Source organism: Aspergillus affinis (assembly GCF_023601865.1).
Source record: "Aspergillus affinis strain CMG 70 chromosome Unknown NODE_70_length_187477_cov_86_774354, whole genome shotgun sequence".
Taxonomy (NCBI): Eukaryota; Fungi; Ascomycota; class Eurotiomycetes; order Eurotiales; family Aspergillaceae; genus Aspergillus; species Aspergillus affinis.
Genome location: NW_026515851.1, coordinates 77,289 through 93,426, shown reverse-complemented (window position 1 = coordinate 93,426; position 16,138 = coordinate 77,289). Strand labels below are relative to the sequence as shown.

Here is a 16,138-nt window from a genome sequence, read left to right as displayed (position 1 = left end):
AGCCATGCTGCCGGGTGAAATCGTTAATAAAATCCATAGTTTCTTGCTCTGAGGCAAATTGGCGGTCATTTAGTAGTAGGGAAAACGTATTTGATTCGTGGGATTCGATTAGCTCCTCAGGTATGATGAAAAAATCGAATTGTAAGTCAAACTCTATATCAAGTAGAGCGTCTTCATCAAATTCGGACTCTAGGAGGTCAGAAAACGCGTTTTCTGCCTCTATAGTAGCGAGTATGATGGTTGTATCTCACATTGAAATATGTAACGTGAGATGAAAGTGGTGAGGTCCCCACCTGCGCGGTGCGCAGCGCCGGCACCGGCGGCTGACTAAGCCACCTGGTCACGTGGGGGTGTGTCAGGAGCGGAGGGGGGTGTGTCTGTAGCGCTTCCCTCTTAAAAATAGCCAACAACGACTGGAACAATCTACTGTAGAAGCTCCACTCACCATCATCCATCCCCCCCGCAATGCTAAGCTGATTATCTTTTTAGTTTAGACATACGAGTTGCACAAACCTATCAAATACCTGCAAATGTTAGGCAACACAATTCAAGGTTGAAAGAGGGTTCGGCATGCCTGTACAAGGTGCTTGTCTTCGTGCTGGAGCCACTGATCTTTCTATTCAGTAGTCTCTTGATGCCGTCTACCCGGAGCCTTGAAAGTTGAAAGGCTTGGTGTCCCTAATAATAGTTGCGGGCTTGGCAGTTGGCACTAGGTTGCGCGGTGCTGAGGCTGAAGATGCAAGGAAGAACAAGCGATTCCGCATCGGGAGAAACGCGCAAGTTGCGAGGCAATTTCGAATCACCTTGTGTCCTACGATCTTGTCTTCGAACTATTGCAACGCTTATGGTCCCCTCTTCTCGATTTATAATGCGAACTCAAAAAAGTCAAGTCTTGTATGTTGAGCAACGAAATTGTCTAAATAGGCCCCCTGGCTCCGGCATTCTACTTTCACTAGTTATCACCGTCGTCCTCAACATATCCTTTGGCTGGAGAGTTCTATTCATGGCTCTCTACGTAAGTGACGTATTCGCGGCGTATTCTTCGCGTGTTCATCCCGTATCCAAGGATAGTCCCAGCTAAACAATATTAAGCTTATTCAAACCGAACGATTTCCCCGACAAAACCCCAGCCGCAAGCCTTGAAGGGGTGAGTTTGAAGTTTAAGTTCCGACCCCAAACCAACATCACACTAGAAATCCTGAATGGACCGGCCGACAAGTGGGGCTCAAAAAACGAGCCATCCTACAACGCCAGATCACCCAGGCTGGTTCTCGAAAATGGCTGCCTGCAAGCTTGAACATGCATGCTAAGCCCTTCACCCGCAACTAAAACATGCTCTTTAGGTACCCAAAACGGAGTACACGGAGTACACGCTACACAGCCAACCAATGTGACGATCACCGCCCACATCGTACATACCCGTGCGCCTGTTAATGCGTGGACCTATTCCTCATCAGGGGGGAGATCTAGTATGAATTGTTCCTGCCAAGCGCCATCCCTGCCTACCTCGGAAAGTGCTAAAAGAACGGCGCGTTCATCAGTTTTGCCCCGCCAATAAACGCCGAATCTCGACCGGTAAGGGTCTAATTTCACTGATGATCACAGGGAATCTCTGCGGATCTCGGCTGGGGGCGACGTCATGGACAGAGGGCGGTTTTGTGTCACGCTAGAATGAAAAACCAGGGGATAACTATCGGCCACGTCCTCCTTGCGGATGAAACCCAAGGACCCCAGAAAAGGAGGCGAGACAGCGATCTTGACACCTAGCATCCAGGACATGATTCAATCTCGTCGATAGTGAAGATGTTTGGCCAGTTTCGCTTTCGAACTCTGTTCCCCCTTTATCTCTTCTGCTGCGCGCTCCTTGGCCTGGTTGTCTGGGGACTTTGGTTCGGCGTCAATTCAGATCGTGATAATGTCCCGGTTCTGCTGAATCATTTGATTCCGGCTGGTCACTGCGCCTGTCAAGCAGCGTTGGATTTCAAATGCGACACCTGCCTCCACTGCCCGGCAGAAGCGCCCACCTCTTCGCCAAACAAAACTCGGGAATATAACCCGGTCTACGACGCACAAAATCTATCGCTCAGCGATGCGCAATGTCAGGGTTTCTTCCCAGGCCTATTCGAAGACATCTATCGCGCCCAAAAGGTGTGGGATGATCGAGGCGGAATCACCATGGAGGACCTAGACAACATCGGGCTAGTCGATAGTATGGCACGGGCGGCCATCATCGACGGACAATTATATGTGAAAGCGACGCGAGCGCACAACGACGACCATCGACGCAAGATCCTGGGAACACTCAGCGCCATTCATCGGGCTCTAGTGACAAATCCCGACGCAGCGATCCCATCAACGGAGTTCGTGTTTTCTGTCGAAGACAAGCTAGACGATGTGGCTGGACCGCATCACCCACTTTGGATTTTGGCCCGGAAGCCAGACGAGGAGGCTGTCTGGCTGATGCCGGATTTCGGCTTCTGGTCATGGAACAACGGCCACACCGACATGCCGATCGGGCCGTACAGTTTGGTGGTGGATCGCATCGTTCATCGCGAGAAGGATGAGTTTCCTTGGGACGAAAAGGAGGAGAAGTTGGTGTGGCGAGGGAAGTTGAGTTTTGCAGCCAAGATGCGACGAGGACTGTTGGAAGCAGCCAGGGACGAGCCGTGGGGCGACATCAAGGAGGTGGACTGGCACCGGAAGGATAACTTCATGACGATGGAGGACCACTGCCGATATCGATATATCGCTCACGTTGAAGGTAAGTTGTTCTTGCAGCAGTAGAAGTTCTAACGGAGGCTAATATTGAGAAAGGTCGATCATATTCCGCCTCGTTGAAGTACCGACAAGCGTGCAAGTCAGTGGTAGTCGCACACAAACTCCAGTTCATCCAACATCACCACTACCTTCTTATATCCTCCGGCCCAGACCAGAACTTTGTCGAAGTAGATCGGGACTTTTCCGACCTGCCGGACAAGATGCAGATCCTTCTCGACGACCCAGCATTATCGGAACGAATTGCCAACAACAGCGTGGCCACCTTTCGAGATCGTTATCTGACTCCAGCGGCTGAAGCATGCTACTGGCGCAAGCTGCTAGATGGATGGACATCTGCATCGCAGAATATTAGCAAGACAATTCAGCCGTCGTCAACGACGGACGAGCTCTTACGGTTCGAATCATTCCTTTTGCTTGACAGTGAAGCTATGATGGATTTCTCAGGTACTTATACAGCATGATAGCTGTCGCGAAATGTGCCATGTTCTTTTTTTTTGTTGTCATTCCTTTTGAGCGTTATAGAACAATATACCCAGCCGCAAAGTCAAATTCATTGAAATTGAGGACCTACAGAAATAATCCAGGGGATAATACGTCATAGGACGCGTCGAATTAGCCATACCCACGCAGTAGTGCTAGATCCTTCTTGTGATCAGAATAAAAACCTAACGCAGCTTGTCAACAGATCCTACAAGTTCTTCGCGTGTTCCCGAAACGTAGGCCGAATGTTTGCCTTGTGGAGACCATCTGATATTAGAGCACTGGTCATGCTCGCTAATGCACTCCGTGGAGAAGTTTTGAGCGAGAGATCTGGTCGCGTGGGTCTGAATTTGCATACATCTTATCCTCGCCCTGACAAAAGTGGGTGCGAGACTCATCATTATGTATCCAGCTCGATAGTGTGGGACCCAATCGTAGAGCATATGTGGCCGTCAGTCTTGTCGATACAGGTCCATCATGTGGGCGTGGTAAAGCTTGTCGACGGGCGAAATTTGATATGAGGATCTGGAGCGTCAGGATATCAGAAACATCGAGTGAATGTAAGCGGTATCATTTTTGGAATCAAGGAAATAATATCCCGTGACAAAAGGGATGCTAAATTTGATGCTAAATTTCAAGCAAGTCAGAAAAGATCTTGTCAGTCGACTTGGGTGCGATCCAGAACATAGTACTCAAATAGACTTTGGGGAGTAGACGAGTCAGAATGATGTTCAGGGGTATGTACGATATGTCTCTTTTCCAGGAATTTCAAGGATTCAATCAATATCTCCGCGGGTTGCCCCTTATCAGTAGATGCATATAAGGCAAAGTAGGTAATTTCAATCGATAAATCGTATCCCTTATCATCCCACCATAGTCTTAGGTGAGTCGATATTTAAGCTTCTATGCTAATCGTGATGCGAACTCTCGAATTAACTAGAACCATCGCGAGGAAGCAAACAACCGTATTAGAAGGCCCAGGGGAAGAGAGGGGAATCGATCATATACAGGAGATTGTAATTGTCTGATGACCCCTCGCCATGTGTCCATGTACAAGATGCGCCCTTGGCTACGTGGAATAATTCAATCAGGCGCATATCCTAGTACCCCTTCTATCATATTCGATTCAGACCATGCAGGAAACAAGGGGAATAAACCACACCCCTCGCATAAAATCTGATAAGTCTTTCGCAAAAAGCCATTTTCCAAGTAGCATAGCACGTAGAACTGACGATTGTGGGTCTTAATGAGGGTATTGCGTTAACACCTTCCTCCGATCCAATTGAAATTGAATAGTGAGTTTTCGAGCTGAGTTGTCCGGTTTCAACAAGTCAGAATCCTAAAAAGGGGAAGGAGGGGAATGATAGGGATGAATGAATTAGGAGAAACATAGATATAGATCTCCTGAGGATGACAGCAACCATTCGAGATACGGTGTACTGTTCCTCAAAATGTCTTTCACGGTGGATATAGTGCAATTGTCGAATAATCTCTCATGTGAGGTGAATGATGGTCCTCAAATAGCATTGGAAGGGCTCTTGGTCAATGTATCTCGATCGGTGCTGCTGGGATTCGTGCTCCTAACATCATGGGTCGTCTACAATTTGTTCATATACCCTCAATTCGTCAGTCCCTTAAGATTCCTTCCTCGCGCGAAGGTAAGATTCCAGACTCTCCTTTGTCTTTTCCCAATCTCTAACTCAAAAATGATAGGGCGGCTATCCAATCCTTGGTCACGCCTTGGTCCGATTCAAACAACCCTTAGGACAAGATTACGTGCGATTCATGGAAGAAGTACCCAACGAGGGGATAATTCTCTTCCGCGACCTATTCAACTCAGACCACCTACTCCCCACGAGCACCGCAGCCCTCGAAGAGATTCTATCCAAGAAACCATACATATTCGAGAAGCCCAGCGAATTACGGGAATACACCAGCCGGTTTTTAGGACGGGGGCTCCTCACTACAGAGGGTGAAATCCACAAACGCCAGCGCAGAGACATCACGCCGAATTTCACTCTGCGGCATACGAGACAGCTTGCACCGTTGTCATGGACTCGAAGTATGGAGTTGGTTCGGGGTATTGCCAGCGAGGTTGAGTCGCAAGCACAGATTGATGGCTCCATAGATCAGGTGAATAGATCAGGGATTGTGGATATGAATGTCTGGGCTACGCGCAGAACGTTAGATATTCTGGGGACTGTCGGGCTAGGACGGGATATCAAGGCAATTGATAATTCGCGGATTGAGATCCAAGAGGCCTATACGGCGGCATTTACGGCAACGTGGAGGAAAACATTCCTGTACACTGCGATCTGTTGCAGGCTGAACTGGTTGATCGACTGGATTCCATGGAAGGTGGATGAGCGGTTCAATAGGGCGACTGACTATCTGAGACAATTTTGCCGGGAGTCCATCGATGAAAGCAGACGGAGGAAGCAAGACAGTGGGACGAGCTCGCCTAATCTGCTAGCTAAGCTCATCGAATCGAACAAATTCACGGATGACGACCTTGTCGATCAATCGCTGACGTTCCTGGCAGCGGGGTGAGTGATACCCTCCCTATCCCTAAGAGTCAATCATGTCAGCAGAAGAGCTAACGCAGAACAAAGACACGAAACAGTAGCCGGCACATTAGGGTGGTCCGTCTATCTTCTTGCCAGCCATCCCAGCATCCAGACTGCTCTCCGTGAAGAGATCCTGTCTCGTGGCTCACCCGAAGAGTGGGCCTTGCAAAGTCCCGACATCGCGACTCGTCTGGAATACATTCCTCTTCTCAATGCCGTGTGCAATGAAACCATCCGTCTCTATCCAACCGTACCACTGACCCCCCGTGTCGCGAAAGAAGACACGTCTATCCTAGACTGCCCCGTTCCCAAAGGCACTCGAGTGATGCTAGCACCGTGGGCGATCAACCGGGCCCCGCATCTCTGGGGACCGACGGCGAATGAATTCAAACCAGAGCGATGGATCGACGAGACGACGGGCGAGGTAAACAAGAAGGGAGGTGCTGAGAGCTCATATGCCATGCTGTCGTTCCTGCATGGGCCACATAATTGTATGGGGTCGGGGTATGCGAAGGCGGAACTTCGGATTATGGTGGCTGCGTTGGTGACGGCGTTCGAGATGGAATTGGCGGATCCCCAGGAACCGGTGTTACCGAGTGGGAGAATAGTGACGAGGCCAGGGGATAAAAATGATCAGTTGATGATACGAATGAGGCCTGTGGATAAATAGGAGGGTAGAATGGGAAGCATACTATTAATTGCATTAGCCGAGATCTTGGGCCAGTATAGAATAATAGAGAAAAAAGAAATCATTAAAAATCAATACCACAGTTTGTCCCAACGGAACCATTGTTGAGAGCAGATATTGGCGTACAAATATCAGCAAAACAACCACGCAGCCCGTTGCCCAAAGTCTGTGGGATATCCGAGGGATGATAATGAACTCGGACTATATATAGAGGGACATGACCCAGAAATCTGAACAACAACAAAAAGCAAAGTGTGAGGTCTACATCGTTCAAATTATTTACCATGATCAATGGCAGAGTCAATGGCACAAGGGATTCGAAGGAGAAGTAACAGAAGAGAAATAGCCGGATGATGAAAAGAGAGATGAAGGCACCGAGGAAAGAGATCTATTGGCCTGACTGCCTTGGTGCCGTGGTGCCCGGACCGTGTATGCCTTAGGCCTGAGGCAATCAACGGAAGAACACGTGCCATGGACTCTCGCCGACGAGGATCCTTTCCTTTCTCTCTATCCTTCCTGCCTTCCTGCCTTCCTTCCGTCTTTCTATCTTCTTCCCTCTTCCCATGTTTCTTTCGCTCGGTTAATGCATCTCATGCTCGCTTATAGCATGAGCTGGACCATCCACATTGATCCATCTTCCAGAGGCTTCCGCCCGCTCTGAACCTGTTTACGGTTGCCTTGGCAATGACGTAGCCGACCGATCGGGGGAGATCCAGAGTCCAGACCTGCATTTAAAAGCGTCGCGATCCCCACCGTTCACCACAATCCCCGACTGTTTCCTTTCCTCCACATTCCCCGGACAAGACCTGCCAGTGTAGCCTCCCGCCATGCCCTGGTCCATTGCCCTCCCGCAGGCGATCTTCGCCTCGCCCATCTTCTCCGTCGCGACCCCGATGGCCGGCGGTTCTCTGATCGGTTATCTCGTGAACGGTCAATTCCCCCCGATCCACTAATTGACGAGCCTGCAAAGGCATGGAACCGATCGCTGAACTTCTTTCTAGGTGGCGGCAAAACGAAGCGCAAGTACCGATCCCTGCGCCAACCTCCCTTCTACCCACCCGTCTGGGTCTTCCCGCCCGTCTGGACCTTCCTGTACGCGACCATGGGCTACGCCATCCACCATGCCACCGTCACCGGCACCGTCACCTCCCTGAGCAACCCCTCCGCGACCACACTGCAGGGCTGGGCCGCTACCGCGCAGTCCTTGTACACGACGCAACTGGTTTTCAACTACCTGTGGATGCCGCTGTTCTTCTCTGCGCGGAAACCCAGCTACGCGTTGGTGGATCTCGTCCTGCTCGGAGGCAACGTAGCGGCGTTGATCGGGACCCTGTGGAACAACGATCGCACAGCGGCCTTGATGCTGGTGCCCTATTCGCTGTGGACTGGGTTTGCGGCCTACCTGAACGTGGGAGTCGGGGTGCTGAACAACTGGACGATTGAGGAGAAGAAGCAGGAGTAAATAGGGATGCAGCATGATTGACGATAGTTAATATTATGTGTTGGAAAAATTGGCCTTTCTCTTTGTCTTTCTATACTTGACAATCGATGGAGAAATCTGGCAAACTGTGTATGATATCTACGTGTCGGAATTGTTATGATACCAGAGACTGTAATAGTATACCTTCCATTTACTCAATCACACAATCAATCAACGAATTTTTATAACACTGTGTAAATCCCCATCCCACCCATTCAAACAGCAGCTCAATATCCCCTGGTTTCCCGAATAAACCAGAAGAATAAAAAAACCCTCATTCTTAACACTTCTTACTTCCCTCCTGCGATGACGCCTCACAGCCACTGGCACAAAGCTTCGCATGTCCCACATACCCGGGATTCATACAATGGAAGAGAATATTCTTGAGATCCTCCTTCTCATATTCACTGCCCTTCAATGCCGTGTGCAGATCATCCTCCGAGAAGCCTATGAGTGTGGATATGTTAGTTTCCCAAGTTGGTTTTTTGGCCACGGGGGGAGGGGATTCTGCGAATCTGTGCATGTTTACTTACCCTTCTTCTCCAGCAGTTCACTAGCGCAGTAATCGAAACTCGGGGTACATGTTTTATCAGCCAACGCGGCGGTAGCGAAGAGGGCTGCGATGCCGAGGAGAAGGGAGGCGATTTGCATTGTTGGGTGATATGATGAAGTTGTTCAAGGGGGAGTTAGATAGAGCTGTGACTGGCTTTTGTGAGAGAGATTGGATAGGTAAGACGTGATGGGAGAAGGCAATGGGCTAATTTATCTAGATGATGGAGTGGCGCGGAATGCTGCGTCGGGTTGTGGTATGCTGGTTGTTTACCTATATGAGGATCGCTCTTTGGGTCTGGGGTTGGATGACTATTTGCGATACTGAGTTGGTTGGAACTCGCTCTAGGGAAGGGTAATGAAGGATGAATTCATTGCTGATGTACCGTGCATGATACTTATTAAGTGAACCCAGAGGTAAAACCATCAAATCAATTCCTTCCGAATCGCTGAGATGTTGTTGATCGGAGGTTATACAAGAGCATCCTCACCTAGCTAATAAGCATGAAATTTCACGAAGTTGCCGAGTCAAACATGCGCTTGCTGCAACCGTCACAAGTCATCCAGGCCTAAGGGCAATAAGCATCAAAATGGGAGGTCGAGCGATGAATGGCCGTCACTCCGTCGATCGTGACATTCTTGCCGTCCTGCTGAAGTCCTCCGCCTGGAATGTAAACCCGACCGCCCAAAGTAGCAGCCTGAGTACCATGACGGGGCACGGCCATGGGCGCGAGTTTCCTCCAACGCTGCGACACGGTATCGAACACCTCGGATTGATTGAATAACCCGGTATAAGTGGTCGGATTCCCCTCTCCGCCAAAGGTATACAGTTTAGATCCCACCGCACTGCCGCTAAGACCGCCTCGCGGAACGGACATATGACCGCTGCTTGTACGCCACCCGGTCGCTTGGTTGGTGAGGTCGAGCTCGAAGACCGTGTCGCGGGTATTCTCCTGCCCGAATCGTCGTCCGCCAGCGACGTAGAACGTGTCACCGATGACCGCGCCGCTGCCATGCTGCCGGCTCTCCGGGAGCTCGGCAGCCTCTGCGCTGAGTCTCTTCCATGTGCCTGAGGTCGTGTTGAACGCGGTGACGATGTTCACCGCATCCTGATACTCAGTCTGCAGCACGGTCATCCCACCGGCAAGATAGACCATCTCGCCGTGTACGCCCATGATGGCACTTCCGCGTTCCGTACCGTTCGGCATAGGAGCAAGCTCCGTCCACGTATCGGTGGCGAGATCGTAGGCGTGAGAGGACGTGGAAGCGACCCAGTTCATGACTATCCCAGGTGAGACGGGGCCGTCAACCAAGCCACCCAGGGAGTATAAAGTGTTGCCGACGACGGCAAGGTTGGGATGGTTGACAGGGTAGGGAGCAGGAGATGCGGTGCGCCAAGAGTTCAAGGTGATATCATATAGCTGGAGGATGTCGGTGGTCTGCGTGCCATGCTCAACTGGAACGATGCCCCCAAGGATGGCAATGGTCGAGTTTCCGATGGCAACGGTGCCGTGTTCTTGACGAGACTGTGTCGGAATCGGGGCCAGGTTGACCCATTGTCCAGACCTGCAAGAGGCTGCTGCGGAGGCAAGATCGAAGGCGCTGAGGGCTGTCAACGCAACGAAATTGGACAGATGCATGATAAAGCGTGTTTGAGTAGGAATGACCTAGAAGATCGATAGGAGAAGGAAAGAATCGTATCTGTTGGACAGGAAAAGAGAAGCGGTCGAGCAGGCAGTAGTGATAAATAAACTCGTAGTCACCCGCAGATGAGCCTTGCAGTCCGATCTTCAAGGATGGCATCCCGCAATCTAGGCTACCAGCTCCACCCTAAACGAAAACGCATCCTAGCGTGAGGCTCAGAGGCAGAATCCCTACATCGCCATGAGGCTTTTCGATGTTCGACGTACGCCCGGAGGTGTTGGTCCTGGATGGCTTGGCTGAGTCATGGTTGACTGGTCACGTCACCTGACATCATGCATCTGGATCCGTGGGACTCGTGAAGTGAACGACTCACTCCCTCACAAACACAGGAACGCCCTCTCGAGTGCCAATACTCAGCTAATTAGCAACATGTCGACTAGCGACTTTTCATCCCCTGCACTTTCGGCTAGCACAGGCGGCAAAGTGGAGGACGACGACCGTGCCATTGCAGTAATTCCTGCCAGCACACCACCCCCCGCTGAGATCATCACTCAAGCCAGCCGACTGCCCACACGCCTGGACACGAGGCTGCCCCGGATTGAAAAGCTGTGGGATTTCGAGGATTGGAGTTTCTGGATTCGGAGAGTGAAATGCGCATTGGAGTTACTGGACCTAACCGACCTTGTCGATCTATCCATCTCTCGGCCAGCTCCCGATGACCGCGACTATGAGAAATGGCGGAGAGCAGCAAAAGCCGTGCGATTCTGGTTGCTCAACAACATTTCCAAAGACATTTTTATGAAAGTCATGGACTCGCCCAAGCCCAACACGTGGCCTGACGACCTGCTGAAACTGATTAAATCAGTGGTATTATCTGACCCTCGCGAGATCATGGATAGGGTGGTCGAAATCTCGCGTTCAGATTTTGGATCGATCCCGGAATTTGTGAAGGCACTGCAGGACAGAGTGAGGCTTTCGATTGATGCGGATGTGGCCGTTTCACCCTACCGAGCCTGTCGCATACTGCTCGATGGGATCAACGACGAAATGCCTGACTATGCAGAGGCCGCCCTCGTGGAACTCCATTCCGAGGATGATGAAGTGGATGACTTGTCTTGGGCAAGATTCACGAAACTATGTCGTTCAACGCTTAGGATTATGAAAATGATGGGGTTGACGCCTGTGGCTTCTAAATCTTCCTCGAAAGCATCATCGAGGAGGGCGAAAAAGTTCAATTGACCAGGAAAAGACCAGCACACCTTTCAGACTGGGAAAATTGAGCTGACATCCTGAAGATCAGTGGGAAATCGAATGTCCAGGAATTTGTTCTGCATCGTACCTTCTCTTTTATTTTCGTTCGCTTTTATACATCCTGTCTCCGATCTTATCATTAATTCTCGCCCCGCCTTCGGTTTATTTTTATTTTTCGTTCCTTCACAAGCCGAGATGTAATTATCATTATCCGGGGGGGGCACAGAGACGGTTAATTCATCTTGGCTAGGAATGTGGGGATCTTGCTTGAACCCGACAAAGGCACAATGGACAACAGCTCATAACACAAAGGGATTGATATTGATTCAAGAATTGTGCCTTGCATTTTCGAGAAACAAACAGCTGCCACATGCACCACGTGAGGTTGTTGTAAAAATGACAAGAAAATGAGAGGGTCAGCACTAGCACGGCTGGCATAGGCTACGCGTGCCGGAATCCGGAATGCCCTCATCGCCGATCAATTCGGCTCCACCGCGATTGGCGTTTTGTCTAATCCCTTATCAGGTAGGTTGATAACCCTCGCTTGGGGACTGATAGCCACTGAATGTCGGACAATTGAGGTGAATGTCACCTTGCAAATCTCTGACCAGGCACCGTGCAGATTCACGCTGCAGGTTCAGAATCCAGGACCTTGCATCCCTCGCATCATCAAGCGGGGTAATGGGGTGAGAGTGACAGGATCAGTCTATCAACTGATATGATTCCATCACTCCCTGTCTTTTAAATCAGCCGGACTCCGGTCGATCGCCGATCCTTCGAAGCAACACGGTCTATTTAATTCCCCTCATATCCGGATCTTTGGCCAACCACCGCATGCTCGTTACTGCGCGATGTATTTCTCCGCCAGAGTATTCTCACTGCTGGGGACCTTGGTCCTGTCAGCGGTGTTCACCCATGCATTCGAGCACACGCCGCTCGAGCTAGCAGTGCCCCGACTGCACGCCATCAAACAGCGCCATAAATCCACCGCCGGCGCGGGACTAACGCCACGCGCAGTGCCGGCTGCCTCGTACCCCGAGCACAACCTCTCCGTGCCCGTGGACCATTTCCACAACGATTCACGCTACGCGCCACACACCGACGAGGAATTCAATCTGCGGTACTGGTTCGACGCCAGCCACTACCAGAAAGGCGGACCAGTGATTGTCATCGCCGCAGGAGAAACCGACGCCACCGAGCGCTTTCCATTCCTGTCGCAGGGCATCGTCACGCAGCTGGCCAAAGCGTACCACGGCATCGGGGTGATCCTCGAGCATCGCTACTATGGCAGCAGTTTTCCCTTCGAGAAGCTCGACATAGACAACATTCGCTTCCTGTCCACGGACCAAGCGTTGGCCGATTACGCCTATTTCGCCAAACACGTAAAATTCCCCGGTCTTGAGCATGTCGATCTCACTCCCAATTCGACGCCGTGGATCGCCTACGGCGGGTCGTATGCCGGTGCCTTTGTCGCGTTCCTCCGTAAACTTTACCCTGAGGTGTACTGGGGCGCTGTGTCCTCGTCGGGCGTGACAGCCGCCATTATCGATTACTGGAAGTACTACGAGCCGATCCGCCAGTATGCCCCGAAGGACTGCATCCTCGCGACGCAGGTGTTCATCGATATTGTCGATGAGGTGCTGATCGACAACGCGGACAATAAGACGTCGAACGCGGAGCTGAAGGCGGCGCTCGGGGCCTCTGCCGACCTCGACGACTTCACCTTCGCCAGTTCCCTCTCGGCCGGACTGGACGACTTCCAAGGCCGCAACTGGGACCCGTCGATCGGCAGTCTCGGATTCCGTCACTACTGCGATAACATCACCAGCACGGACCTGCTCTTCCCCGAGACCAAGAAGGTCGAGGAATCGATCAAATATTTCGCTGATGTGGCGGGCTACGACGCGGAAAACGAGACCTTCATCACGCAGATCCTCAACCACGTCGGATTGCTTCGCGACGTCTTCTCGTACTCCGACCTGGGCTCGGACGCCGACACACAGTCCTCCCACAACGACTCGTCGGCCGCAACCCCCCTTCCCAAATCATCCGGCACAAGCTGGAGTTACCAAGTATGCACGGAATGGGGATACTTCACGACGGGCGCCGGAGTCCCGAAGGACATCCTCCCGTTGATATCCCGTGTTCTCGACATCGAGAACCTATCGAGTTTCTGCTCCTCGCAGTTCGGAATCGCCACGCCCCCTAAGGTCGAGAACATCAACAAGCACGGCGGATTCGATTTCTCGTACCCCCGCGTCGCCATCATCGACGGAAAAGCTGATCCGTGGCGGGACGCGACGCCGCACGCCGACGGGACAGCGGATCGCGAGTCCACGGACGAAGAACCGTTCATCCTGGTTGATATCCCAGCGGAGCACGTGTGGGATGGAATCCGGGGCGCGGTGCATCATTGGGATCAGAACGGGGTGCTTGGGAACCAGACCCGGAGTGGCATTCCGCCGAAAGAGGTGGTCGAGGTGCAGAAGGAGGTGGTGCGGTTTGTGGGCGTTTGGTTGGAGAAGTGGAAGCATAGTGGACGTGGGAATAGCACGGTTGCGACCAGACAGAGAGTTATTGGACATAAGCTTTGATGTGGTCGTGAATTGGGTCGTGAACCATGGTTCCGACCGCATGGTGGCCGTTGTCGATAATGTGAAGAATGAAAGTCTGTGGCGCCCGTGTTGATGACGTCGACGGACTCAAATAGATGGGGGAATACGAGACGTAGTATTTCTTGTCTCATATCTGGACCTTTTTCCACATCGTATATGTAGCACATTTTCGTCATTAAATCTGGAGATTGTCTGGACTATTCAAACCTCAATCGAGTATCTATCCGACCTGTGAGTCCATCGCACAATCCATCCTCTCTATAGATCAACCACCAAAATGAAAATCGCTATCATCGGCGGCGGTATATCCGGCTGCACCGCCTACTTGTCACTAAAGAAACACCTCCCCGCATCACGTATCGACAGCATAAAAATCTACGAAGCATATTCCACGCCTCACTCTTCCGACCCACCATCCACCAACACCAATGGATCTAAAGATGCGACCTCAACCCCAACGCCAGTAATCGGCGGCGGACTTGGCCTGTCGCCAAACGGACTCCGCGTTCTCTCTCGGCTCGATCAATCCCAGGCCCTAGTCCAGGATATCGTTCGATCCGGATACGCCATCTCAACCATGTCCTTGAAGACGAAGAATGGGAAGGTTTTAGCAGATTTAGACTCAACATCTGATGCTGGACCGGTTCCAGAAGTGTTTCTGTCTGATTCTAGCTCACATGAGCAGAATGACGATAGTAGTACGGAGATGAGGATGAACATGATAGCCAGTAGTCGGCACGGGTTATGGAAGTGTTTGCGCGACCGGGTTCCAGACGAAGATGTCATTACGAAGAGAGTTGAAGATGTGACCCCGAGACCTGACGGGTTGAATATCGTTCTGTTTGACGATGGCGTACAGGTGGAGGTTGATTTGGTGATTGGGGCGGATGGGTTGAGGAGCGCTACTAGACGGGGGATGTTTAGGACATATACGGAGGGGGGAGAGGAGAGGTATGAGTATCGCCCGCAGTATGAGTATGAGCGTCCCATCCCATTCTGTGACGCGAAATAAAACGGAGATATGAACTTGCTAACCACCTTACACTACAGAGGCCTCATCGGCGTGGGCGGCTTCACGCCCCTTCTACCATCTCTCAAAACACACCTAAAACCGGGCACAATGTCCCTGCTATTCAGCGGTAACGGCTTCTTCGGCTACTTCCCCAGCTCCTCATCCTCCTCACCCTCCACCTCAACCCCATCCCCATACACCATAGCACCCCCAGGAGAAACCCTCAGCTGGTGGTCCACTTACGCCTATCCATCCCCACCCCCAACACCCTCCAGTATCTCTCTATCCACAATAACCACCGACCTAAAGACCCGACACGCGAACTGGAACGACCCGATCATCCAATCCATTCTCGCCACTCTCACAGTCGAAAACATCTACCCGACATGGACGTCCCCTGTCCTGAAAACGTGGGAGAAACACGGCGTGATACTTGTCGGCGACGCGGCGCATGCGTTACCATCGACGAGCGGACAGGGTGCGTCGCAGGGCATGGAGGATGGGGAGGCCTTGGGAATGTTTCTGGCGCATTACATCACCGAGGGAAGAGAGGGGGGAGGGGAAGAAGACGTTGTGCGCACGAAGAGGATCCTCACCCATGCTGCAAAACATTATATTGAGCTTAGAAAGCCGCACGTGGAAGAGATCTTGAATGAGGCGAAACGGATGCAGAATAATAAGCGCGATGTAGGCTGGGTCGGGGAGATGGTGATGTATGCTTTTCTTTGGATTATGGGTAAGTGAATGGGTTTACTTCTGTTGATCGGTTACGATATTATTTCTGTTGGTCCTCCAACTCGTTGCTATTGTGCATGCGCAGACTCGAGTAGAAGACCGCTTTGGCTGGCGGTGAGCAAATCTTGCGGCTTTAGCTCTCGTTGTCTTGATATTTGCTCGAGTTGAGGAAGAGCATTATATACTGACTGCTAACTACGGATTGACAGGCTTCTTCCCCAGCATGGTCTCGCGCAAAAGCAGGGCTATTGTCAACTATAACGTGACGGACGAAGTGAAGAAGGTTATGAACAGGAACCAGGAGGGCTAGCTCCCATCTCACCACCACGGATTTGTTCG

The 16,138-nt window shown here is 51.4% G+C and overlaps 6 protein-coding genes across 6 annotated transcripts; 4 read left to right on the top strand and 2 right to left on the bottom strand.

The window, feature by feature from the left end:
- Nucleotides 1-1,803: 1,803 nt before the first annotated feature.
- KD926_009744 (cytochrome P450) lies at nt 1,804-7,975 on the top strand (the record flags this gene model as incomplete). The annotated part of the gene is made up of 6 exons (XM_053102223.1): nt 1,804-2,761; nt 2,815-3,222; nt 4,732-4,916; nt 4,972-5,804; nt 5,871-6,461; nt 7,207-7,975. The coding sequence occupies 6 exons, from the start codon at nt 1,804-1,806 to the stop codon at nt 7,973-7,975; spliced, it is 3,744 nt and encodes a 1,247-aa protein (XP_052954283.1).
- A 298-nt stretch (nt 7,976-8,273) lies between these two features.
- Nucleotides 8,274-8,644, bottom strand: KD926_009743 (uncharacterized protein; the record flags this gene model as incomplete). Its single annotated transcript, XM_053102222.1, has 2 exons — nt 8,274-8,440; nt 8,527-8,644. The coding sequence occupies 2 exons, from the start codon at nt 8,642-8,644 to the stop codon at nt 8,274-8,276; spliced, it is 285 nt and encodes a 94-aa protein (XP_052954282.1).
- Nucleotides 8,645-9,111: 467 nt separating this feature from the next.
- KD926_009742 (Kelch repeat-containing protein) lies at nt 9,112-10,182 on the bottom strand (the record flags this gene model as incomplete). The annotated part of the gene is made up of 1 exon (XM_053102221.1): nt 9,112-10,182. One exon carries the CDS (start codon nt 10,180-10,182, stop codon nt 9,112-9,114), a length of 1,071 nt encoding a protein of 356 aa, XP_052954281.1.
- Nucleotides 10,183-10,615: 433 nt separating this feature from the next.
- On the top strand, nt 10,616-11,425 carry KD926_009741 (uncharacterized protein; the record flags this gene model as incomplete). Its single annotated transcript, XM_053102219.1, has 1 exon — nt 10,616-11,425. The coding sequence occupies one exon, from the start codon at nt 10,616-10,618 to the stop codon at nt 11,423-11,425; it is 810 nt and encodes a 269-aa protein (XP_052954280.1).
- Nucleotides 11,426-12,288: 863 nt separating this feature from the next.
- KD926_009740 (putative extracelular serine carboxypeptidase) lies at nt 12,289-14,031 on the top strand (the record flags this gene model as incomplete). The annotated part of the gene is made up of 1 exon (XM_053102218.1): nt 12,289-14,031. The coding sequence occupies one exon, from the start codon at nt 12,289-12,291 to the stop codon at nt 14,029-14,031; it is 1,743 nt and encodes a 580-aa protein (XP_052954279.1).
- Nucleotides 14,032-14,329: 298 nt separating this feature from the next.
- Nucleotides 14,330-16,109, top strand: KD926_009739 (FAD-dependent oxidoreductase; the record flags this gene model as incomplete). Its single annotated transcript, XM_053102217.1, has 3 exons — nt 14,330-15,027; nt 15,103-15,800; nt 16,009-16,109. 3 exons carry the CDS (start codon nt 14,330-14,332, stop codon nt 16,107-16,109), a joined length of 1,497 nt encoding a protein of 498 aa, XP_052954278.1.
- Nucleotides 16,110-16,138: the final 29 nt, after the last annotated feature.